At 58.0% G+C, this 22492-nt stretch overlaps 2 protein-coding genes and 1 long non-coding RNA gene across 17 annotated transcripts in view; 2 read left to right on the forward strand and 1 right to left on the reverse strand.

Annotated features, from left to right (window-relative positions):
• Positions 1–2477: 2477 nt before the first annotated feature.
• ARRDC1 (arrestin domain containing 1) lies at positions 2478–8857 on the forward strand. Of its 2 annotated transcripts, XM_017339064.3 has the most exons (8): positions 2480–2673; positions 6522–6632; positions 7050–7100; positions 7205–7359; positions 7542–7724; positions 7821–7997; positions 8081–8516; positions 8593–8857. In XM_017339064.3, exons 1-8 carry the CDS (start codon positions 2556–2558, stop codon positions 8655–8657), a joined length of 1296 nt encoding a protein of 431 aa, XP_017194553.1. In that variant the 5' UTR covers positions 2480–2555; the 3' UTR covers positions 8658–8857. The 2 variants fall into 2 exon arrangements, with proteins under 2 accessions (XP_051694835.1, XP_017194553.1); XM_051838875.2 differs by lacking the exon at positions 6522–6632 and having other exon boundaries at positions 2478–2673.
• Positions 8858–10506: 1649 nt separating this feature from the next.
• On the reverse strand, positions 10507–12708 carry LOC138845889 (uncharacterized). The gene is made up of 2 exons (XR_011383173.1): positions 11682–12708; positions 10507–11037 (listed from the first exon to the last, which is right to left on the reverse strand). It is a non-coding gene; the product is annotated as an uncharacterized lncRNA (long non-coding RNA).
• A 125-nt stretch (positions 12709–12833) lies between these two features.
• The window catches only part of EHMT1 (euchromatic histone lysine methyltransferase 1), a 186227-nt gene continuing 176568 nt past the window's right edge, over positions 12834–22492 (forward strand). For 3 of the 14 annotated variants that reach the window (XM_051838869.2, XM_051838871.2, XM_070059753.1), the window contains exon 1: positions 12836–12951. In XM_051838869.2, the coding sequence (XP_051694829.1) occupies positions 12889–12951 (63 nt within the window). In that variant the 5' untranslated portion in view covers positions 12836–12888. Of the gene's footprint in view, positions 12952–21672; positions 21798–22492 lie in introns of those variants that run through there. The other 11 variants (XM_051838870.2, XM_070059748.1, XM_070059764.1 and 8 more) reach the window with 7 other exon arrangements.

The following is a 22492-nucleotide window of genomic DNA, read 5'->3' on the forward strand; positions in this document are numbered from 1 at the left end:
AGAAGACGGTCCAAATACTTGGACCCCTGCCACCCATGTTGGGAGACCAGGAGGGAGTTCCTGGCTTTGGTCTGGCCCAGACCTGGCTGTTTTGGCCTGATGGGAGTGAACCAGTGGATGCAAGATCTCTGTCTCTCCCTTTATGTCGCTCTGCCTTTAAAATAAAACATAAATTGTTCAAAAAAAGTGGCTGCCTGTGATGTCAACAGCCCATATCAGTCCCACTGCTCTGCTTTTGTTCCAGCTCCCTGCTGTATGCCTGGGAGGCAGCAGAAGAGTCCGAGTGCTTGGGCCCCTGCACCCACGTGGGAGACAGGTGGAGCTCCAGGCTTCTGGCTTCAGCTTGGCTCAGCCCCAGCTGATGATGGGATATGTAGAGCTGCAAAGGATTACGCTGTGGGGCCTGGGATGAAGGCAAGTTTCCCCTCATCATCGTGTTTCCTCTCAGCAACATCTAACACGACCCATCCCCCACTTTCTTTACAAATAATATGTATCTGTTATGTCTATGTTCATTTTCATGTACTTAAAAGGTGTATGTGTGGGTGTGGGAGAAAGAGAGAGAGAGAGAGAGAGAGAGAGAGAGAGAGAGAGAGAGAGAAGAGAGATCTTCCATCCACTGGCTCGCTCCCCAAATTCCCGCAACTGTCAGGGCTGGGGCAGGCTGAAGCCAGGAGCCCAAACTCCATCTGGGTCTCCCACATGAGTGGCAAGGCCCAAGTGCTTTTTTTTTTTTTTTTTTTTTTTTTTTTTTGACAGGCAGAGTGGATAGTGAGAGAGAGAAAGAGAGAGAAAGGTCTTCCTTTTGCCATTGGTTCACCCTCCAATGGCCACCACGGCTGGCGTGCTGCGCTGATCTGAAGCCAGGAGCCAGGTGCTTCTCCTGGTCTCCCATGGGGTGCAGGGCCCAAGCACCTGGGCCATCCTCCACTGCACTCCCGGACCACAGCAGAGAGCTGGCCTGGAAGAGGGGCAACCGGGACAGAATCCAGCGCCCCGACCGGGACTAGAACCCGGTGTGCCGGCTCCACTAGGTGGAGGATTAGCCTAGTGAGCCGCGGCGCCGGGAGGCCCAAGTTCTTGCACCATCATCTGCTGTCTCCTGGGATGCATTAGCAGGAAGTGGAGTAGCTGGGACTTGATCCACGCGCTCCAGTAGGGGATGCGGGAGTCCCAAGTGGCAGCATAACCATTGTGCCCAATGCCCTTCCCTCCCACTCAGACGCTGGGCATTATGGGACTGCCCACTCAGGGGTCCCTGACCACAGTCTTGGCAGCAAATTGTCTCGAGCAGGTCACTTAGGCCCTCCCTCCTGGGACGTGAGAGACCTGAGGGTGCCAGGGGAGCCAGGGGTACCAGGGGTGCACCTCTTGCAGCAGTGTCCTGCTGGTCCCCAGAACTCCCTGGAGCCCTCCTGTCCCCAGCCCGAGGTCTCCACCTTTGGCTGGAGAGCACCTGATTAGATTTCTGTTTCACCTGCTGACCTTGGTGGTCACCGAGCCCCAACTCCTGTGACCATCTGCAAACCCCAGCAAGGCAGTCCCTGGTCCCTCGAGTCCCTGTGGACTGGGGCTAGTCTTCTGCAGCCGGGGTTAGGCCTCTGCTTGGAATGCCTGCATTCCGTATCTATCAGAGTGCTTGGGACCGGAGTCCCACCTCCACCTCCAATCCAGCTTCGGGCTAATGCGCCTGGGAAGCAGCAGCAGATGGCCCAGGCGCTTTGGCCCTGCCGCCCACAAGGGAGACCCAGATGCGGTCCAGACTCCTGGCTTCAGCCTGGCCCAGCCCGGGCAGCTGTAGGCATCTGGGGAGTGGACTGGATGGAAGTTGTCTCTGTCACTGCCTTTCAAGTAAACAAACAAATGCCGCTCCCTTCACCAAGGGTTCCGGCACTGAGACGTCTCTGGGGCCAGTACTCGCCGGCAGGTGCACCTCGGCACAGCGCGGACTGAGTGGAAAACAGCCTGGTGGGGAGCGAGCCGGAGACACTGACCTCGCTGGCCGCCCGAGGGGTCCCGGGCACTGCGGGACCGCGAAAGAGGCTTCGGGTCTGCGCTTGGGCCTCTCCACTAAGGGACCTGTAAGGGCATCTGGAGACGGAGACTTCGCTCCCGGCCTGCCCGCCCGCATCTCTGGCCCGGCCTCCGCCCAGACAGCCGCACCCCGGGACCCGGGGCGGTGCGGGGCCCCTCGTGACGTCCTTCCGTGTGGTGGAGCCGGGTGGGGGACCCCAGACAGGGCGGAGCCCGCCCACATCTGAGCGCCGGGGGTGGGTGTGGGGGAAGGCGTTCCCAGCCGAGGTCCCTTCCGGTGCAGAGAGCTGGGGAGGGGGCGCTCCCCGGCCCGGCCTACGGCCCCGCCCGGCCTGGCAGGTGAGCCGCCCCGGCCCCCCGGGGCAGCAGGGGGCGCCCGCGCCTCGGTCCCCGGGGGGCCGGGGCGGGGTGGGGGGTGCGGATGGGGGGAAGGGGCGGGCCGGGGGCGGGCCAGGGCCGGGGCCGGGCGGGTCTGCGGGCCCGGGCTGCGGGCGTCAGTGAGCGGCGCGCGGGGCCGCGGCATGGGGCGGGTGCAGCTCTTCGAGATCTGCCTGAGCCACGGCCGAGCCGTCTACGGCCCGGGGGAACCGCTGACCGGGACCGTGCGGGTGCGCCTGGCGGCGCCGCTGCCCTTCCGAGGTGGGCGCGGGCTCCCCGGGGAGGGCCGCACCTGCGGCGGGAGGGGGTCGGGCGGAGAGGCGGCGGGGTCCCGCGGGGCGCAGGGCCTGGGCTGCGGGGCGGGGCACCTGGACCCTCCAGCGGCCGGTAAGCCGAGGGGGGCTGTAGACCCAGCGCGGCGGGGCGGCCGAGTCCTTCCGCATCTGCCTCTTCCTGCCCTCGCCGCCTAGGGCGGGCCGAGCCCGCGGCGGGGGGCCTAGCGCCTGTCCACCCTGCTGAGGCCACGCTGACTGTGGACACACGGAGGCCTCCGACCTTTCCTGGCCAGGTGTCCAGGCTTCTCCGTGCGCGCACCTGCCGGGCGCTCATCTGAACCTGATTTGCGCCGGGCCCCTTTCCAGCCCCCGCCCCGGGCTCCTGGCCCGTGGGAAGGTGCAGGTCCCCCTGGGGACAGCTGCTTGCTCCCTGCCTAAGGCTTCCTGGCCATCTCTTGCCCTGCCCAGTGAGCACCTGGGAGCCGAGCCTGCGCCGGTGATGCAGACAGCAAGCGATCAGGTTGCTGCGCCGCCATGGCAGGCTCAGGCCGTCATCTGCCTGTGGAGGTGTGGCTGCCTGTGGTGGACAGGGCTGGCACAGAGGTGGGACTTGGTGTTTTGGACCTCCAGGGCATGTTGGGCAGGCCTGGGCCCTGGCCGGGTGTGTGGGTGGGACAGTGTCTCTCCACCTTGGCTTCAGTCCCCCTGGTCTGCTTGGCCAAGACCGCAACTCCTCTTTGGGGCGTGACCACCCCACCTCTGGTGCCTGTTGAAGGTGGAGAGCTGATGGCCCCTTTCAGGACCCCCGACCCCAGGCCCCAGCCTTGCTAGGCCTCTTGGTGATGACCCCTGTGTCCCCACTTGGGAGTTGGGGTGGTCGTAGGTGTGGCTATGACAGGGCACACGGCAGAGATGGGGTGCACTCCCCTGGGACCCAAGCAGGGGTGGGAGAGACCCAGGCCCCGTCCACATGGCCAGGGATGCCGCAGAGCTGGCTACCTGGCTCATCTGTTGTCACCTGAGCTGTGCCTGACTGGCCTCTGCCTGGCAGGTGGGAGTGGTGAAGCAGCCCCAGCGGGTGGTCCTGAGATGGCCCTGGTTCTGAGTGGGGGAGGCAGGGTGGGTTCATGGTCTGGGAGCAGGAGGGCCTTGGGGCAGGGGGTGCCGGTGGCTTGGGGTGTGAGTGTTGATGAATGCACACGGACTTTCTCCAGCCCTGCCTGGGACAGAGAGGAAGTACCTTGGTGCTTTTTTTCTCATTCAAGAGATTGTTGTTGGGCTCTGCTAGTAGCCAGTGAAGCGGCAAGCCTGCCCTGGGCTCCCTGTCTCTCACAGGTGCATGTCCCTGAGCAGTAGGGATGGTTGGTATCTAGCCACAGGGACACTGGCTGCCCTGAGTTATGGAGACAGCCTAGGTCCTCTCCAGCCCAGGGCTGGGGTCAGGCAGGGCTGCGCTGGCTGGGGCAACACTGAGGACAGCAGCCTCGGAGCTGTCATGGGCCCGACGCGCTCTCCCAGCACCAGCTCCGTCAATGCCCCAGGGCACCCTGGGAGGTGGGCACTGTCACTGCTGTCCTGGAACAGGTCTGAAGGTGGGACACAGAGGAGGCAGCCCCGGGGGCCACAGTATGCTCAGACAGGGCTGCCCCCACAGGGTGGGAGCTGCCAGGCGGGGCTGCCCCTGGCTTGTGGGAGCCGGCAGAGTGGCACCGGTGCCTGGCCTTAGGGACCTGGATGACGAATGTGGGAGGTGCGAGGGATAAGGCTGCTAGACAACAGGAAGCACTGGTGTGTGAGGAGAGTCCTAGAAGCACTGTGGGACACAACCCCCATCAGGGTTTTGTCTGGAGAAGCAGAGCAGCCCCAAGCCCCCAACAACCGATGCCTGTCGGTTGTGCACGGCATGGGCTGGGTCCACGGGCTTGGCTCTGCAGCCTGACACCTGTGCGGGCAGAACACAGCCGGGCGTGCGCTGGTGTGAGCACCAAGCCTGCCCCGGGAGCCAACACCTGACACGGTGACTCCCAAAAAGCAGCTCTGGTGGAGGAAGTTGAGGTCTTGGTGAAGTGACCACCAAAGTCGCTTGGTCACTTCTCTCCGGTCTGTGCCGCCATCACGGAGCAATCTGCGAGGTGGGAGAGCATGAGGGAGAGACCCCTGTTCTCTGCCCGGGGGCACCTCCCTCGCTCTCCTTTGGGCATAAGTACATCCTGTGACCCTGCCAGAGCCCATGGTTTGAGAAGGCAGAGCCTGGTTGTTGTTGGCCTGGACCAGTAAAAACTGGCTCTTGGGAATTCTGCCTGGCTCCCGGGTGCTGCTGAGGTGTGCTGTCGGTATGCCCTGTGCCCCCATGGTGACCCACCTGCTGAGGAGTGGGTGGGTCACCTGGGGTGGGCTCCCTTTGCACAGTGGCCAGGGGCTGCTTGCTCCAGTGGGTCCTCTGTAGGGTGTTGGGAGGGTCACAGAGCCTGGGCCCCTTGGGCCTGACTGAGGGTCTGCTGGCCAGGTGCTGGCTGCTTTTCTGGTCAGGTGCCCCTGGGCTCCCTTGACCAAATCCTGGGGCTGGGTGCAAGCGGGGTGGTGGGCTTTTTGACTGCTGTCAGCCGTGGTGTGTAAGGCTCTCGGCTGCCACACGGCCCCAGGGCCAGCGTTCGCCCACGCCATGGTGGCACAGGGAAGACCTCTTCAGGAGGCTGAATACCTGTCCGTATGGTGGGTCAGAACAGCAGTTGTCTGGGTTTTCTGATTTCTGGGGAGGTTGGACAGCTGTTCTGATTATCTGCTGCGATGGAACAGTCACCCCAAGTTCACAGACCACCCCTAAGCTAACCAGCAAAAACAGCCATTTTGTTACACCTCACTGTGGGTGATGGGTTTGAGCAGTGGTGGGCAAGGGGAACTCTGGCATTGTGTCCTTGGCCCCGCTCTGTGCTCTGTGAGGGAGTGTTGGTAGCAGGCAGCCATCTCTAGCCCCCAGGATTAGTTAGCTCAGTGCTGTAAGTCCCCTTCCCCAGGGCTGTCGGTTTGTGGTGTGCTGGTGTTCCAGATTTCTAGGGTAGAGGCCAGAGTCAGGGAGGAGGTCGGGGCAGTGAGGCCAGGCTAAAATGTAGGTTGAAGCCAGTGAGTGGGAAGCAAGGACACCCCTCTGGCGGGCGGGCGGGGGGCGGGGGGCAGGAGCCTGGCAGCACTCACAGAAGAGGATATGTGTGTGGAGAGCCAAGGGGTGGGGGAGAAGCCCCTGGACTGTGGGTGACTAGGCGGTGAGGCAGGTATGGCTGACGTCAGCCCCGAGGCACTTTACAGCTCTGTCAGGAGGCTGAAGTCTTTGGCCTTGACCAGAGCTGCTAGGAAAGGAGTGGTGTAGCCCAAGGGTGACCAGTCACTGACTGCCACCCCACACCTCAGCTTAGGTCTGCCCTCCTTGTGGCCAGCTTCAGCTGGACCTGGTTGTCCAGCCATGGCCTTCTGACTATAGCACGTCTGGTAGGCAGAGGCATGGAAGGTGGGGACAGGAAGGAACGGTTCCTGGTCTGCACACTCCTGGGGAGGGGACCGTTGAGTATCTGCTCGGGCGAGTCTGACCACATTCCTGCAGCATGCGCTGGCGCTGGTGCTTGGCTTCCTGGAGCAAGCGGGACTGCCTCCTTGCCTCACACTAAGGTGGATCAAAGGGGTGACCCAGGGGCGTCCTGTGGGAAGCTGGGAGCTGGACTGCCCGTCAGGGCCTTTGGGGAGGGCCAGCTGTTCCCTGCAATCTTGCTGTCGCTGGCCCCGCCGGGCAGCCTGTGCCAGGGGAGGCGAGGGACTGTGGCTCACAGAGCCTCCCCTCTGCAGCCATCCGGGTGACCTGCACAGGCTCCTGTGGAGTCTCCGGCAAGGCCAACGATGCTGCCTGGGTGGTGGAGGAGGGCTACTTCCACAGCTCTCTGTCTCTGGCCGACAAGGGTAAGTCTGGGAGCCAGGCAGGAGCCGCCAGGGCTGCCCGTTTGCCCTCCAACCCCCCAGGTCTGTTTCTTGGATCCCTAGCCCACCCTCTCAACGGGTCCCTTCGGGCGCTGTGGCATTGCCTCAGTCAGGGGCTGCGGGGGGGGGGGGGGGCGCACCTTTTCCTGGTGCCAGAGTTGGCCCTGACTCCTGTTCTAACCTGCTCCTCCTCCCCCACGCTCCTGTCCATGCCAGGCCATGGCCCATGCTGCCATGATGCTGGAGACAGGCAAGAGACCCAGCAGGCAGCCAGGTGCAGTGTGAATGGTGGGGTACAGTCAGGGTGACCCCGTCACGTGCAGTGAGCCACTGGGACATGGTGTGAGCCCAGCTGCTCCTGTCCTGAGGCCTGCCCCCACCTCCCTCCTGTCTCTGCAGGGAGCCTGCCCACTGGAGAGCACAGCTTCCCCTTTCAGTTCCTGCTTCCTGGTGAGAGCCCAGCCTGGACAGGCCTGGTGGGGACAGCTGTCCCTGGGAGAGTGGGTCTGGTGGGTGTGGGAGCCACCAGGTGCCAGTCCCTGCTCTCTCCCCAGCCACAGCACCCACGTCCTTTGAAGGTCCTTTTGGAAAGATTGTGCATCAGTTGAGGGCCACCATTGAGACGCCTCGCTTTTCCAAGGATCACAAGTGCAGCCGTGTGTTCTATATCCTGAGCCCCCTGAACCTGAACAGCATCCCAGACATCGAGGTGAGGGGGCAGCAGCAGCTCCTTCTTGGTGGCTCTGTTCCCAGCTGAGCTGGGGTGGCAGCGTCTGGCGGCGGTGGCTTTGTCCTAAGCTGACTGCTGCTGTGGCAGGGCTGGGTGGGCCTGTGCTGATGCCACAGGACCCAGCCTGCTTGCATTTGCTAAGTTCCTCCTGCTCCCCCAAGCAACCCAATGTGGCCTCCACCACCAAGAAATTCTCCTACAAGCTGGTGAAGACGGGCAGCCTGGTGCTCACGGCTAGCACGGACCTCCGTGGCTACGTGGTGGGGCAGGTGCTGCGGCTACAGGCTGACATTGAGAACCAGTCGGGCAAGGACACCAGCCCCGTGGTGGCTAGTCTGCTGCAGGTTTGGCCCCGCTCCAGCTGCCCAGGTCTGCCCTTTGGGAAGGGTGGAGGGGAGTGTTTCTGGCCTGTCCAGGCTCACGGGCCAGTCTCTCCCCAGAAAGTGTCCTATAAGGCCAAGCGCTGGATCTACGACGTGCGGACCATCGCGGAGGTGGAGGGTGTGGGCGTGAAGGCCTGGAGGCGGGCGCAGTGGCAAGAGCAGATCCTGGTGCCTGCCTTGCCCCAGTCGGCCCTGCCAGGCTGCAGCCTCATCCACATCGACTACTACCTGCAGGTTCTGTGCTGGTGGGGCCGGGTGCCCTGAGGCCTGTGGCCTTGGCCTTGGCTCCTCATCGCCCCCTCCCCCATCCTCTCCAGGTTTCCCTGAAGGCACCTGAAGCCACAGTGACCCTCCCAGTCTTCATCGGCAATATTGCTGTGAACCACGCCATGCTGAGCCCCCAGCCAGGCCTAGGGCTGTGTCCCGGGGCCTCATCCCCAGTGGTACCCTCTGCACCACCCCAGGAGGAAGCTGAGGCCCTGGCTGGCAGTCCCCATTTCTTAGACCCAGTCTGCCTCTCCACACAGAGCCACTCGCAGCAGGGGCCAACTCAAGCCACCTTAGGCTCTGTACCTGGTGTCCCCGAGCCCGGTGCTCAAGATGGCAGCCCTGGCCCCCATGCCCCACCCCCGGCCTTGTGCATCTCCACAGGTGCCACTGTCCCCTATTTCGCAGAGGGCTCTGGGGGGCCAGTGCCTACCACCAGCACCTTGATCCTCCCCCCGGAGTACAGCTCATGGGGCTACCCCTATGGTAAGTGCAGGGGCTGGGTCCTGGTGGGGAGTGAGGGGGCAGCATGAGCCTATGCACACCTGCTCTTTCCCCACAGAGGCCCCGCCATCCTATGAGCAGAGCTGTGGTGGTGCTGACTCCGGTGTGACCCCTGGGAGCTGACCTCCATGCTGCCTTCTCCTGGCCTCCTGGTCTCTGCCCTGGGACGGGGAGCCCAGGGCCTTGTGCCTTTGCCCTCTGCCTGGCCCTTCTTCCCCTGAGGACCAGTCTCCCTCACCGACAGAGCCCACCCGCTGCTTTCCTGTGTCTCAGGCACAGGGACCTGGGACCCTGAGGGACTGGCAATAAAGTGCTTTACTGTAGAGCTGGGATGAGGCCGGCCTCAGTGCCCTCTAGCCTCTTGAGACGCAGCTCTGTGCCCGCATCTTGACACCTCCCAGGCCCCCTTGCACTGGGGGAGCTGCGTGTGGGTTCCTTTCCCTAGGCCTGCTGCAGGATGAGCCCCTTGCTCTTTTAAGGCGCCCGCGGCACTCGGAGAAGCTGTGCTTGCCCCAGCGATGCACGTCTTGGCCTGCTTGCTGGCGTGGTCTCTCCAGGAACCTGCCACCCATGGATTCTTTACTCTCGGTTCACAAGCTTTCTCCCCACATCTCTTACACTTGGAAGGCCTGTTGTTCAGAACCCAAGAGAGCAGGGGTCTGTAGAGCAAGGTTTCCCAGAGGGGTAGCCAGGAGACATTCTACCTCCTAGGGCAGGACTGGAAAACACCCAGCCAGCCATCTTGGCTCCACTGTGGGAAGTACCAGAGGTGGTTAAGAGGCTCTGGGTCCAAATTCCAGCTCTGGCACAGGGTGTGCTGGTTTCTTTATCTACTGATAGACAGCTTGCAGACTATTAGGAGATAGGTTGAGTGTTCCAGCCCTCACCCACCCTCCAACAGCATAAAGTTCATTTCCACACAGTCCAGAGGCAGGGGGAGCCAGGCCAGCTGTTACTCCCACCTTAGGGCAGCTGTTCAGTTTCTGCCACCACCCAGTCTGCTGGGCCTGCACTCTCACTGTCTGAAGGACACACACCCTCTGGCCATCCATGTACCCATCTCACACTTGGCTATGTGTGTAACAAGGGGAAGGTGGGCACTGGAGACAAGTAGGCTCAGCTGGGAAAATCTGTAGAACACCTGCTGGAGGCAGTGTGGCCTCACAGCTGGAAGGGAAGCCCACCTGTCTCTTGCCAGCTGCGTGAACTTGCTTCAGTTCATTCATTTAGAAGATGTGGACAGAGCAGAGCCTGCCTCGCAGAACTGTCACCTGCTGAGAGCAGTGGCAGACAAAGTGAGTGCTGAGCGGCCACATGAGGGTAGGGTGGGTCTGACTGACCGTGCACACTGTAGTGAAAGGGCTACCTGTAGACTTTTATTTATTTATTTAAAAGGCAAGTTATATAGAGAGGTAGACAGATCTTCCGTCCAAATGGCCACAACAGCTAGGGCTGGGCCAAGCCAAAGCCAGGTCTCCCGTGGGAGAGTGCAGGGAGCCCAAGCGCTCTGGCCATCTTCTGCTGCCTTCCCAGGTGCATTAGCAGGAAGTAGAGTGGCCAGGACTTGAACCAGTGCTCTTATGGGAAGCCGGCACTGCAGGTGGAAGCTGAGCCCACTGAGCCACAACACTGGCCCTCTGTAGCCTAGTTCTGACACATTCATTTATGGACAATGCCTGGCAAAGGATTTTTTTTGTTTTCACTTATTCACCCAACAAATATTTTGTCCCCTGTATGCCAGGTGTCGTTCTAGGCACAAGGGCACATGAAGTGGAGGTTTCTGTATCAGAGATGACATGGTCAGTGAGGCGGTGGGCGTGCCAGTGGTTATAATGCTGTGGAGCAGAGCAAGGAAGATGAGTAAGGGCAGTGGGGTGGGGGGCAGCAGCATCTTTAACCAGAGAAAGGAAATGACCCTGAGCAGGCACTACTTAAGACCCAAGCACTGTAAGAAGTGAGCCATGCAGGCAGCTTTTTTTTTTTTTTTTTAAAGTGGTATTTATTTGAAAGGCAAAGTTACAGAGAAGGTGGGACAGAAAGTTCATCCATCTGCTGGTTCACTCCCCACGTGGCCACAAAACAGGGCTGGGCCAGGCTGGAGCCAGGAGCTTCATCTTAGGCTCTCACATGGGTGCAGGAGCCCAAACACTTGGGCCATCCTCTGCTGCTTTCCCAGACACATTCGCAGGAAGATGGACCAGAAGTGGAGCAGCTGGGATTCAAACCCCAGTGCCCATATGGGATGCTGGCCTTGTAGGCGGTGACAGTTTAACATGCAGTGCTGCAATGCCGGCCCCTGCAGATATCCTAAGAAGGGACAGATGAGGTCTCAAGGCAGGGGAGAGATGGAGGTGAATGTGGAAGGGCCACTGTACCTCCTGGTGGGGCTCAGGGTCCCAGCCTCTTCACAGCTGGGTTAGGCCTCCACAAAGCAATTGCTGTCCTAAAGAAAACTGGAATGGTTTGCTTGGCATTGAAGTTGTCCACTCTTCTCTCTTAGGATCTGTGTGCCAGAACAGATCTGTGTGCCAATTTCAGAATTGGCAGAGAGATTTTTCCTGCCTCCCAGTGAGACTGCGCCCTCATGGGCAGGGCCCTCAGTTCCACCCAGTGAAGCATCCACCCTTCAGGGAGCAGGGAGCCTAGTAGTTTTTGTGGTGCTGGGGACACTGTCCAGCGAAGGCTGCTGGACTGTAGGCTTTGTCCTGTGTGGGCCTGGGATTCAGGCATGTGCCCGGGAGGGAAGGACACACAGCAGTCAGCCAGACACCATCCCCTACAGGCAAGGGCTGGCCCCCAACTGAAGCAGCCCCTCCATTCAGGAGGGCACCCTACGGTGAAGCGCTTTCGCCAACCAGCACACACACAGCCGGGACGTGCCCATCGTGAGAGTACCTGTCACCCGCTCGGCTCCCTCCTAGCCCGGCAGGAAAACCCTCCCACTGGGGCGCCCCTCAGCACACATCTCAGGGTGTCTGCCTTCTGTGTTTGGGGTGAGAGGTCAAGCCTTGGGTGCTTCACCCTGGCCAGCTCCCCAGGACGCCAGCAGGGTTCCAAGACCCCGGGGGACGCCTGGAATCACAGTCAGCACTGAACCCTTTAAGTGCTCTTTTTTCTTATAAAAAACCTCCCGATGACGAACCTTACCTTGTAAATTAGGCATAGCACGAGATTAACACCGATAATAAAGCCCAACAACTGCACCAATGCGCCGTGCGGCCTGCCTCTCGCGTCCTTACTGCTCCGTACTCACCCCGGCGTGACCGAGACCAAGCGGTGCCTGTGCGAGACGAGGTGTGGCGAGTGCGCGGAGCCTCAGGGCTTCGGGTGACCTGGGCATCGGGCGCTGACCAGGCTGGAGGCTGCACGTCAGACGCAGGTCCAGGCCGGAAGCTGCTGCTCAGTGTTTGACTCACGCGAGGGGGTGGCCCCCCGGCGCCCCGGGCTCGCCGGCCCTGCACATTTTGGTCAAGCCCCCGCTTCTGGTTCTGTCCCGGTTTCTTCCCTCTCGTCCTCTGTAGATCTCGACAACGTCTTCCGCAAGAGCTCTCTCCCGGGTCCACTCGGCCCTGCGGGAAACGCGGCAGCAGCTTCCCCAGGGCCGCTCGCGTTTTCGAGGCTCTGTCCTCAGGGGCCTCCCGCCGCTCGCGGGAACGCGTTTTCCGTCCGGCCCTCCGCCCCCGCGGTAACGCAGCGCGCATCGGCCCTGTGCCGGGGCCCCGGCGCCGCTCTCTCCTCACAAGTTCGCGGACGCACGGCTCGCTCGGCCCGCGGCGCCAGCCGCCGCGGCAGCCTCCTCCCCTCACTAAGTGGAGAAGTCCACTTCTGCACCTGCCGGGAGCCCTGGACGGCTTCTGGGGGGCGCCGCCGCGAGAACCGCTAGGCTCAGGAACCGGGAGCCCCCGGCTTGAAAACTCTGCCATCGCTTATTTCTGGAGTTATGCACTTAACGTTCTCGGATGGCGGGTAACTGAACGTAAGGGACGCAAAGCCGCGGGCAAGGGGGAGGGGCTCCAGCGTACGTGTCCGGAACGGAAAGACGACTTCCCGGCCACCGCATCCTGCCCTCTGGCCCCGAGCGGTCTACAACCCGACACGCCGCCCGCCGCCTCAGGCACCAGTCTGGGCCGCAACGCGCAGGCGCCGCCCGGCCCGGGTTTCCCCTCACCCCCACACAGTGCGCAGGCGCCGCCCGGCCCGGCGATCAGCGCGCAGGCGCGGGCCGGCCCAGCACCTCGAGAGCGCAGGCGCCGCCCGGCCCGTGCCCCAGCGCGCAGGCGCAGGCGCGGGCGCAAGCGCAGACGCAGGCGGCCGGCCCCGCCCCGGCTCTGGGCCGCGAGGCGCGGGCGGGGCGATGGCGCGCGGGAGGGGCGGGGCCACGCTGCGGGCCCGGGCCATGGCCGCCGCCGATGCCGAGGTGAGGAGCGGGCCGGCAGCGGGCGGCTTGGGGGTGGCGGGCGGCAGCGGCCGCGGCGGCGTGGGGAGCGAGGAGCCGTGCGGGGCGGGCGGCGGGCGGAGAGGCGGCGGGGCGGGCGGGGCCCTGCGCCCCCGCCGCCGCCGCCGCCGCCACCTCAGGCCGAGGCCGGGCCGAGGCCCCGGAGCCGGCCCGCGCTCCCCCGGGCGCGCTTTGTGCGGGGCGCGGGCGCCGGCGGGGCCGCGGGGGGCGCGGGTGAGGCGGACGGCGCGCCCCTGGCTCCCGCCGCCCGCGGGTCCGCGTCGCCGCCGCCGCTCGGGCCTCGCCGGGCGCCGGGGCGCGGAGGACAAAAGGGAAAGTAGAGGCCGGCCAAGTTGCGAGCGCGGCGGCGCCTCTCCGCGCTCCGCTGACCTCTCGCTGCGCGCTGGGCAGGGGCCGCCGTCTTCCCCGGAAAGTTGACGGGGCCCGGCGCCTGTCTCCGCGCACAATGCTGCTCCCGCCCGGGAGGCTGTCAGGGGCGGGGTGCACGCGGGATGCGCGGCCGGCGGGCGCGGGGGGTCCCGAGCCGGTCGCTGCCGAGGGCTCCGGGCGCACGGAGTTCGCGTTCTTTTGTTGGTGGTCCCCGCCTGCCCCTGCGGGTGCCGGCCGATACTTTGTTTCCTCGCGACGGCGAGGCGGGGAGAGGGGTGCGGGCGTGCAGGGAGGGGACAGCCCGAGCAGGTTCCCCCCGGAACGAGGCGAGCGAGGAGGAGCTGTCGGGACCCTGAAGATGAGGGAGTTCAGGTGTGGTAAGGAGGGGTTCCCGTAGCCTGGTGCGGAGACTGGGCGGCGTGCGTCTGCTCGGGATTTTTCACTTATTTCCCTGTGCTTCTCTGGCCCGAGAGCGTTGATGGAAGTAGACCGGGAAGGTGCAGAGGAGTTCCTAGAATCAGTGCGAGGAGCGTGTGTTGAGTACCTGTGGCATTCAGGGAACGGAGCCCCAAGTCACTTCCAGCTCCGCGGGGAGAAGCGGTTAAGGAGACCGCGTACGGAGCGCGGCTGCGTCCAGGCACAAGCCTGGCCCCTTACTTTTCTCTGCCTTGTAATGTTATTTCCAGTGTAGCAGACGATGGAAACGGGACTTGGAAGGGATTAAATACTCTATCTGGTCAGTTGTCTGGCTAGCCCGTGTCCAGGGTTGGGCACGTAGTAGGGCCTTACTACATGATCTAGGAGCAGCGGATGGGTGGCCCCTGCTGTCTGACTCCTCAGGGCCTGGCAGAGCCGATGGTAATGACAGCCCGTGAGTGTCCCTCCCTGCCCTAAGTGCCGTGCTGAATTCCCTCCTGTGAGGCAGGTGCTGCCCGCCTCTGCGTCCCTGTGGGCAGACAGCGAGACCCAGGATTGCAGAGCTCGTGGCCTGCCTGTAGAGCCTGTGTTTCCGAAGCACTCGTTGTGTCTGCGGTGTTCAGTTTAGGTGATTCTGAGGTGTATTGTATGCAGGTGCATGGTTAGGGTGAAGGGCTCCCTGGACAGCGGGTAATCACGGGGTCACTGTTGCCACGAAATCTGGGAAATGGCAGCTGGGTTAGGGATCATTACTTGCTGAATGATTAAACCAGCAGAGCTGACACTTGAAACTTACCTAATTGCATATTAATCTTCTATCTTGTCCTTCAAAGATGGTCGGCACGTTTTTCACATGAAAGACAACTACTGAAGTAGTGCAGTGACTCCCCCATCCCCATTTTGTGGATTATTAGTAAGTGATGGCTCCTGGAGTTTAAATTTATGTCCAAACTCACTGAGGATCAGAGACTATGATGCTTACTTGACTTACGGCTTTTGTCTGAGCAGAATGTCCTTCCCAGCTAAATTCTATGCTTTGCTTGTTTGCTTGTTTTTTTTTTTTTTTTTTTTTTTAAGGATTTATTTATTTATTTGAAAGAGTTACAGAGAGAGAGGAGAGGCAGAGAGAGAGAGGTCTTCCATCTGATGGTTCACTCCTCAATTGGCTGCAACGGCTGGAGCTGCGCTGATCAGGAGCCAAGAACTTCCTCCGGGTGCAGGGGCCCAAGGACTTAGGCCATCTTCTACTGCTTTCCCAAGCCATAGCAGAGAGCTGGATCAGAAGAGGAGCAGCGGAGACTACAGCCAGCACCCATATGGGATGCTGGTGCTTCAGACCGGGGCGTTAACCCACTACGCCACAGAGCTAGCCTTTTTTTTTGTTAAGACTTATTTGAAAGGCACAGTTACAGACAGGGAGAGGGAGAGACAGAGAGGATCTTCTGTTAGCTGGTTTATTCCCCAAACAGCCACAAGGGCTGGAGCTGGGCCTATCTAAAGCCAGGAACCAGGAGCTTCTTCTGGGTCTCCGCATTGATACAGGGGCCTAAGCACTTGGGCCTTTCTCTGCTTTCCCAGGAGCATTAGCAGGGAGCTGGATTGAAGTGGAACAGCTGGGACTTGAACTGGTGCCCATATGGGCTGCTGGCGCCACAGGCCACAGCTTTACTGCTATGTGACAGCGCCAGCTCCAATTCTATGCTTTTCTAGCACAGTGGCTATGGTGTTTCTTGTTGTTAATCTTATTTTTTACATATCTATATGAACATAATTTAAAAAGTCAATTAGTGCTAAAAGTTTTTTTTTTTTTTTTTTTTTTTTTTATTTTTGACAGGTAGAGTGGCTGGCGGGCTGCGCTGATCCGAAGCCGGGAGCCAGGTGCTTCTCCTGGTCTCCCATGGGGTGCAGGGCCCAAGCACTTGGGACATCCTCCACTGCACTCCCTGGCCACAGCAGAGAGCTGGCCTGGAAGAGGGGCAACCGGGACAGAATCCGGCACCCCGACCGGGACTAGAACCCGGAGTGCCAGCGCCGCAAGGCGGAGGATTAGCCTAGTGAGCCATGGTGCCGGCCAGTGCTAAAAGTTTTAAAAAGCCTCTCCCCTACACCTTTCCAGAGAGGCAGCAGGCACTTGCAGTTCCATCATTTACTGCACGTTTGCAGATAGAAGCTTTTGTGGTCATGTCTTTTCCCTCGTTTGAGGGGTTATCTGTGAACTTCCACTAATAGTAGATGAAGACTTTATTCTTGTTTCTTTTTCTTTTTAAAGATTTAAACTGTTTATTTCAGAGGTAGAGAGAGAGAGAGAGAGAAAGAGAGAAAGAGATCTTCCATTCACTGGTTCACTCCCCAAATGGCTACAGTGGCCAGAGCTGAGCCCATCCTAGGCCAGGAGCCAGGAGTTACATCTGGGTCTCCCACGTGGGTGCAGGGACCCAAGCACTTTGACCATCTTCCACTGCTTTCCCAGGCCACAAGCAGAGAGCTGGACTGGAAGAAGAGCAGCCAGGACACAAACTGGCACCCATATGGGATGCTGGCACTGCAGGCCAAAGCTTAGCCTACTATGCCACACTCTGGTCTGTTATTCTTTTTCTTATATCTACCCTGCTCTTGTCTGAATGCATACTTTCTTGTCCTGGTGGACTGAATCTTGGGGACTCTCTTCACCTTTCCCTTTATATAGTGGGTCCTTGTTTGTTTCCTACCTTGTGATGGAACCAATTCCCTGAAAAGCATAGAACTGGAGCTGGTGCTGTCATGGAATAGGAATAGGGAATAGCTTGCATGTCTGAAAGTGTATTTATTCTACCATCACATTTGAAGATAATGTGTGGCTAGCATATTAGTAAACTTTTTGTTACTTCAGTGAAACTTAGAAGAAAAGCTTTACTTAGCTCTAGTTTTGGAGGTTTAAATCCAGGATTGAGGCCGGTGCCGCGGCTCACTAGGCTAATCCTCTGCCTCGCGGTGCCGGCACACCGGGTTCTAGTCCCGGTCAGGGCGCCGGTTCTGTCCCGGTGCCCCTCTTCCAGCCCAGCTCTCTGCTGTGGCCAGGGAGTGCAGTGGAGGATGGCCCAAGTGCTTGGGCCCTGCACCCCATGGGAGACCAGGATAAGTACCTGGCTCCTGCCATCGGATCAGCGTGGTGCGCCGGCCGCAGCATGCCGGCCGCGGCGGCCACTGGAGGGTGAACCAACGGCAAAGGAAGACCTTTCTCTCTGTCTCTCTCTCTCACTGTCCACTCTACCTGTCAAAAATTAAAAAAAAAAAAAAAAAAAAAAAATCCAGGATTGACTGCGTCTGTTGGTTTGGCCTCTGATGGTGGTGTTGAATAGCAGTGGTACCAGGGTCACATGGCAAGCCAGGAAGTAGCTGGGATGGGAGCACTGGGGCCAACTATGTCTTTTCTAATAAACCTCTAGTGAGAATTACCTTCAGAAGAGCATGCCCCTGATGAACTAAGCACCTCCCACTAGGCCTTACTCCTAAACATCATAACTAGATTAAGTTTCTACCCTCTTAGTGCCATTAATTTATGACGGTGGGGTTTAAAGTCCTGCCGGAGGGGGTTGGCCTTTGGCAGTGGTCAAGATGTCAGGATGCTGCTTTGTGCCATATTGGGTGTATGGTTCTTGCCGGGTCTGCTTCCTGCTCGTGCACACCCTGAGAGGCAGTAGGTGATGTACTTGGGTCTCTGCCACCTGTGTGGGAAACTAGATTGAATGCTGAGTTTCTGGCTTTGGCTTGGTCCGGCCTCAGCCCTTGGCAGATATTTGGCAGGTGAGACAGTGGTTGGAAGATCTCTCTTTGCCTTTCAGATAAAATGAATAATAATAATAAAAAATAAAGTTCTGCTTAAGTTTGGAAGCCAAATCATATTAGGACCTTAGCAGCTAGGCATGGAGTCCCAGGTTGGAAGTTGTGTTGTCACAGCCCAGTGTCTTCCCCTGTCTCCATCGCAGCTGGTGAAGTCCAGACTGAGACTTCATTCTTTGTGTTATTCCCACTAAGCTTTTAGGGTTACTGCATGCGTGATCGTTCTGCTCACGATGTGCCTAGTGCTGGACGTCCCCCTTAGCTGTGAATCTGGAGCGTGCTGCCCTGCTTGAGAGAGTGTTTGTCTTGTTTCTGTGCGCTTGTTTTCTAATTCCACTGGCTGAATGTTGGATTTCTTGTCTTCACAGTCTCTTCGTTTTGAACATCTTTGATCCTTTCTACTTTTTAGGAACATTTTTGATTATTTGTTCCCACTGATGTCTTAATTTTAGTTATTTTTATATTCTTTCTGTTCTCAGTTTTTTTTTTTTTTTAGTACCCCTGTACTTGTTTTATGTATGTAACTTCTTACCTCTTTTAATTACTTTTTTTCAAAATTTCTTTATATGAAAGGCAGCGTTACAGAGAGAGAGAAAGAAGTTGCCAAAGCCAGGAGTCAGAAACTCCACCTGGGTCTCCCACATGAGTGCAGGGGCCCGAGCACTTGGGCCATCGTTCACTGCTTTCCCAGGCACATTATAAGCAGGGAGCTGCACTGGAAAGTGGAGCAGCTGGGACTTGAACATGCTCAGTGCACATGTTGGTTGCTAGTGTTGCAGGTGGCAGTGCAACCTGTTAAGTCACAACACCTGTGTACACTTAGCATTTTTTTTTTTTTTTTTGACATGCAGAGTGGACAGTGAGAGAGAGAGACAGAGAGAAAGGCCTTCCTTTGCCGTTGGTTCACCCTCCAATGGCCGCCGCGGCTGACGTGCTGCGGCCAGCGCTCCGCGCTGATCCGATGGCAGGAGCCAGGTGCTTTTCCTGGTCTCCCATGGGGTGCAGGGCCCAAGCATCTGGGCCATCCTCCACTGCACTCCCTGGCCACAGCAGAGAGCTGGCCTGGAAGAGGGGCAACCGGGACAGAATCCGGCGCCCCGACCGGGACTAGAACCCGGTGTGCCGGCGCCACAAGGCGGAGGATTAGCCTAGTGAGCTGCGGCGCCGGCCACACTTAACATTTCTAAAATTACAGTTAGAAGTTATTGTAAAAACTTGTTTTCTGCATTCCTTCTTTCCCTTGTATTCATCTTTACTGCTTTATCTGTTGGTCTTTTGTGATGGAAACCATCTTCTAGTATCTGGTGATTTCTGATCATCTAGTGACTTTTAAAAAAGTTATTATTTTTTAAAGATTTATTTATTTATTTGAAAGTCAGAGTTGCAGAGAGAGAGGTCATTCATCTACTGGTTCACTCCCCAGTTGGCCGCAATGGCTGGAGCTGCACGGATCTGAAGCCAGGAGCTTCTTCTGGGTCTCCCGTGCAAAGACCTTGGGCCATGTCTTACTGCGTTCCCAGGTCATAGCAGAGAGCTGGATAGAAAGAAGAGCAGCCGGGACTTGAACCGGCGCCCATATGGGATGTTGGTGCTGTGGACCAAGGCTTTACCTGCTACACTACAGTGCCCGCCCCTATTTAGTGACCTTTAAAGTGGTGAATATTGAAAACTGATTTTTGGAGGCTTATTTTCCCTGCAGGGCAGGGAATCGTCCAGTCCCTGGGCTGGTGTGGTTTCCCACGGGGAGGGTCGGCAGTCTCTTGCCTTCTGGTAGCAGAGCTCCTCGACTTAGGATGGAGTTACATCGGTAAGCCCGTTGTTAACCTGACTGTACCCAGCACCTGCGAGCCTCCCAGCTGTGCAGCACAGAATGCAGGAGAGCGGTTGTACCTGGGAGCCGCCACTCCCACTCTGCCCGCCGTCTCTTCCTCCACTCTGGAGCCGTGTGGCTTTCTGTCACCCTCCATCTTTCGTGTTCTGAGTAGGGTTTCAGATGTGCCCTAAGTGGAGTTTGTGACTTCTGGTAAAGAGGGAGAATCGGAGCCATTTACTGTGATCTTGAGAAGCAGATCCTGGGTGGGACCTTAGAATGTAGTTCCTGGTGGCTGCAAGGTTCCTTGGCCCTAACATGTCCAAAAGGATGTTGTGGGTGACCTCAGGGTTTGAGGTACCACCTGTGGGCATTACCAGACTGAGGGCTAGAGCCTGGTTTCCTGCTTCTGCCTCCTGTCCTAGATGACAGTTTTATGTTTGGCCATATTTAAATTTTTTGAAATATTATTTATTTTAAAGGCTTAGTTATGGAGAGAGAGAGAAGGAGAGGGAGATATTTTCCATCCACTCTATCGTTCCCCAAATGACTACAATGACCAGGCTGAAGCCAGGGGCCACGAGTGTCTTCCTGGTCTCCACATGGGTGCAGGAGTCCAGGTACTTGGGCCATCTTTCTCTGCTTTCTCTGGCACATTAGCAGAGAGCTGGATTGGAAGTGGAGCAGCAGGGACTTGAACCGGTGCCCATAAGGGATGCCGCCATTGCAGATGGTAGCTTAACCCACTATGCCAGAATGCTGGCCCTTTATTGAGATTGTCTTTGAAATACATAGTTTATAAGAACTATATTTTGGGCTCTTCTTATTAGGTACCATGCTTGATAGATGCCTTTGTCCTCAGCCAAGTCAAGTGGGCAGGTTTTTTTTTTTTTTAATATTTACTTTACTTTTTTTTTTTTTTGACAGGCAGAGTTAGATAGTGTGAGAGGGAGACAGAGTTATAGACAGTGAGAGAGAGACAGAGAAAGGTCTTCCTTCCGTTGGTTCACTCCCCCAATGGCCGCCATGGCCCGTACTTCGCTGATCCGAAGCCAGGAGCTGGGTGCTTCCTCCTGGTCTCCCATGCGGGTGCAGGGACCCAAGCACTCGGGCCATCCTCCACTGCCCTCCTGGGTCACAGCAGAGAGCTGGACTGGAAGAGGAGCAGCTGGGACTAGTACCCGGCACCCCAACCGGGACTAGAACCTGGGGTGCCGGCGCCGCAGGCGGAGGATTAGCCAAGTGAGCCAAGTCACCGGCCTTAAATATTTACTTATTTGAAAGGCGAAGTTAACCAAGAGGAGGGAGAGAGAGCAAGAGCAGGAGGGAGAGAGATGAGAAAGAGATTGACTGATTTATATTCCATCCATTAGTTCACTTCCCAGATGGCCCCCAGGGCTGGGCCGGGCCAAAGCCAGGAGCTTCATGCAGGTCTCCCCTGTTGATGACAGGGGCTCAACACACGGGCTATCTTCTGCTGCTTTCTCAGGTGCGTTAGCAGGGAGCTGGACTGCAAGTGGAGCAGTCAGGACTCAAACCTGTATCCACATGGGATGCTGGCACTGCAGACACTGGCTTAACCGACTACACCACAATGCCAGCTTCTAAGTGAGCAGTTTTTCAACTTAAGTTGCTCACCCAGGCAGACGTGGAGGCAATAGTTTTAGAGCCTAATTATTTATTTATTTTTTCGACAGGCAGAGTTAGACAGTGAGAGAGAGACAGAAAGGTCTTCCTTCCGTTGGTTCACCCCCCAAATGGCCGCTATGGCTGGCGTGCTGTAGCTGGCGCGCTGCGCTGATCAGAAGCCAGGAGTATTAACCAAGTGAGCCACGGCACCAGCCCCTAAAGTGGTGTTTTTAAGGGGTTAAATATTTATTGAGTATCAGTTATTATTATTTTAAAGGTTTATTTATTTATTTGAAAGGCGGAGTTACAGAGAGGCAGAGGCAGAGACAGAAGTTTTCCATCCGCTGGTTCATTCCCCAGACAGCTGCAACAGCCAGAGCTGCGCCGATCTGAAGCCAGGAGCTTCTTCTGGGACTCCCATGTGAGTGCAGGGACCCAGGCACTTTGGCTGTCTTCTACTGCTTTCTCAGGCCAGAGCAGAGAGCTGCATCAGAAGTAGAGCAGCCGGGACTAGAACCAGCGCTGATATGGGATGCTTGCACTACAGGAGGTGGCTTTACCCTCTACGCCATGAAGCCGGCCCCATAATTATTTTTTTTTAAAAAGGACAAACTCATCTTTTCTTTTTTCTTTTAAAGATGTATTTATTTGAAAAGCAGAGAGATAGATCATCCATCCACTGGATCACTCCCCAAATGGCTGCAACAGCCAGGGCTGGGCCAGGTTATAGCCTGGAGCCAGGAGCTTCATCCAGGTCTCTCAGGTAGGTGCAGGGGCCCACGCACTTGGGCTATCTTCCACTGTTCCCAGGCACATTAGCAGGGAGCTGGATTGGAAGTGGAGCGGCTGTTATACAAATCAGTGCCCATATGGGATGCTGGTGTTGCAGGTGGTGGCTTAGCCTGCTGTGCCATAACACCTGCCCCAGTAGATCTCCCCCCCCCCCATCTCTCTCTTTCTTTCCTTCTCTCTTTCAAGATTTATTTGTTTTATTTGAAAGGCAAAGTTGCAGAGTTATAGAGACAGAGTCAGAGAGAGAGAGAGAGAGAGAGAGAGAGAGTCTTCTGTCCTGTGGTTCACTCCCCAAATGGCTGCAACAGCCAAGGCTGGGCCAGACCAAAGCCAGGAGCTTCTTTCAGGTCTCCCACATGGGTGCAGGGGCCCAGGCTCTTGGGCTACCCTCTGCTGCTTTCCCAGGCATATCAACAGGGAACTGGATCATAAGTGGAGCAGCTGGGACTCGAACCTGTGCTCATGTGGGATGCTGGTGCTGTAGATGGTGACTTAATTCGTTATACCACACCACAGGCCCCCAATAGCTATCTCTTAAACCTCAGTATAATGTGTTGATTTCACTTCCGTGTCTTTATGTTTTGCTTTTGCAGTTTTGGAGATAATGATTTATTGTTCCAAAGTATCTTATAACCTTGATTTTACTGATTGCACTATCTCTGCCTT

Source organism: Oryctolagus cuniculus, chromosome 1 (assembly GCF_964237555.1).
Source record: "Oryctolagus cuniculus chromosome 1, mOryCun1.1, whole genome shotgun sequence".
Classification (NCBI taxonomy): Eukaryota; Metazoa; Chordata; class Mammalia; order Lagomorpha; family Leporidae; genus Oryctolagus; species Oryctolagus cuniculus.

What these genes read in the sequence shown, in the direction of transcription:
- ARRDC1 (XM_017339064.3), top strand. Translation starts at nt 2,556, where the DNA reads ATGGGGCGGGTGCAGCTCTTCGAGATCTGCCTGAGCCACGGCCGAGCC. An exon ending in GGCGCCGCTGCCCTTCCGAG is followed by an intron (nt 2,674 to 6,521) that starts GTGGGCGCGGGC and finishes TCCCCTCTGCAG; the next exon opens with CCATCCGGGTGACCTGCACA. An exon ending in CTCATGGGGCTACCCCTATG is followed by an intron (nt 8,517 to 8,592) that starts GTAAGTGCAGGG and finishes CTTTCCCCACAG; the next exon opens with AGGCCCCGCCATCCTATGAG.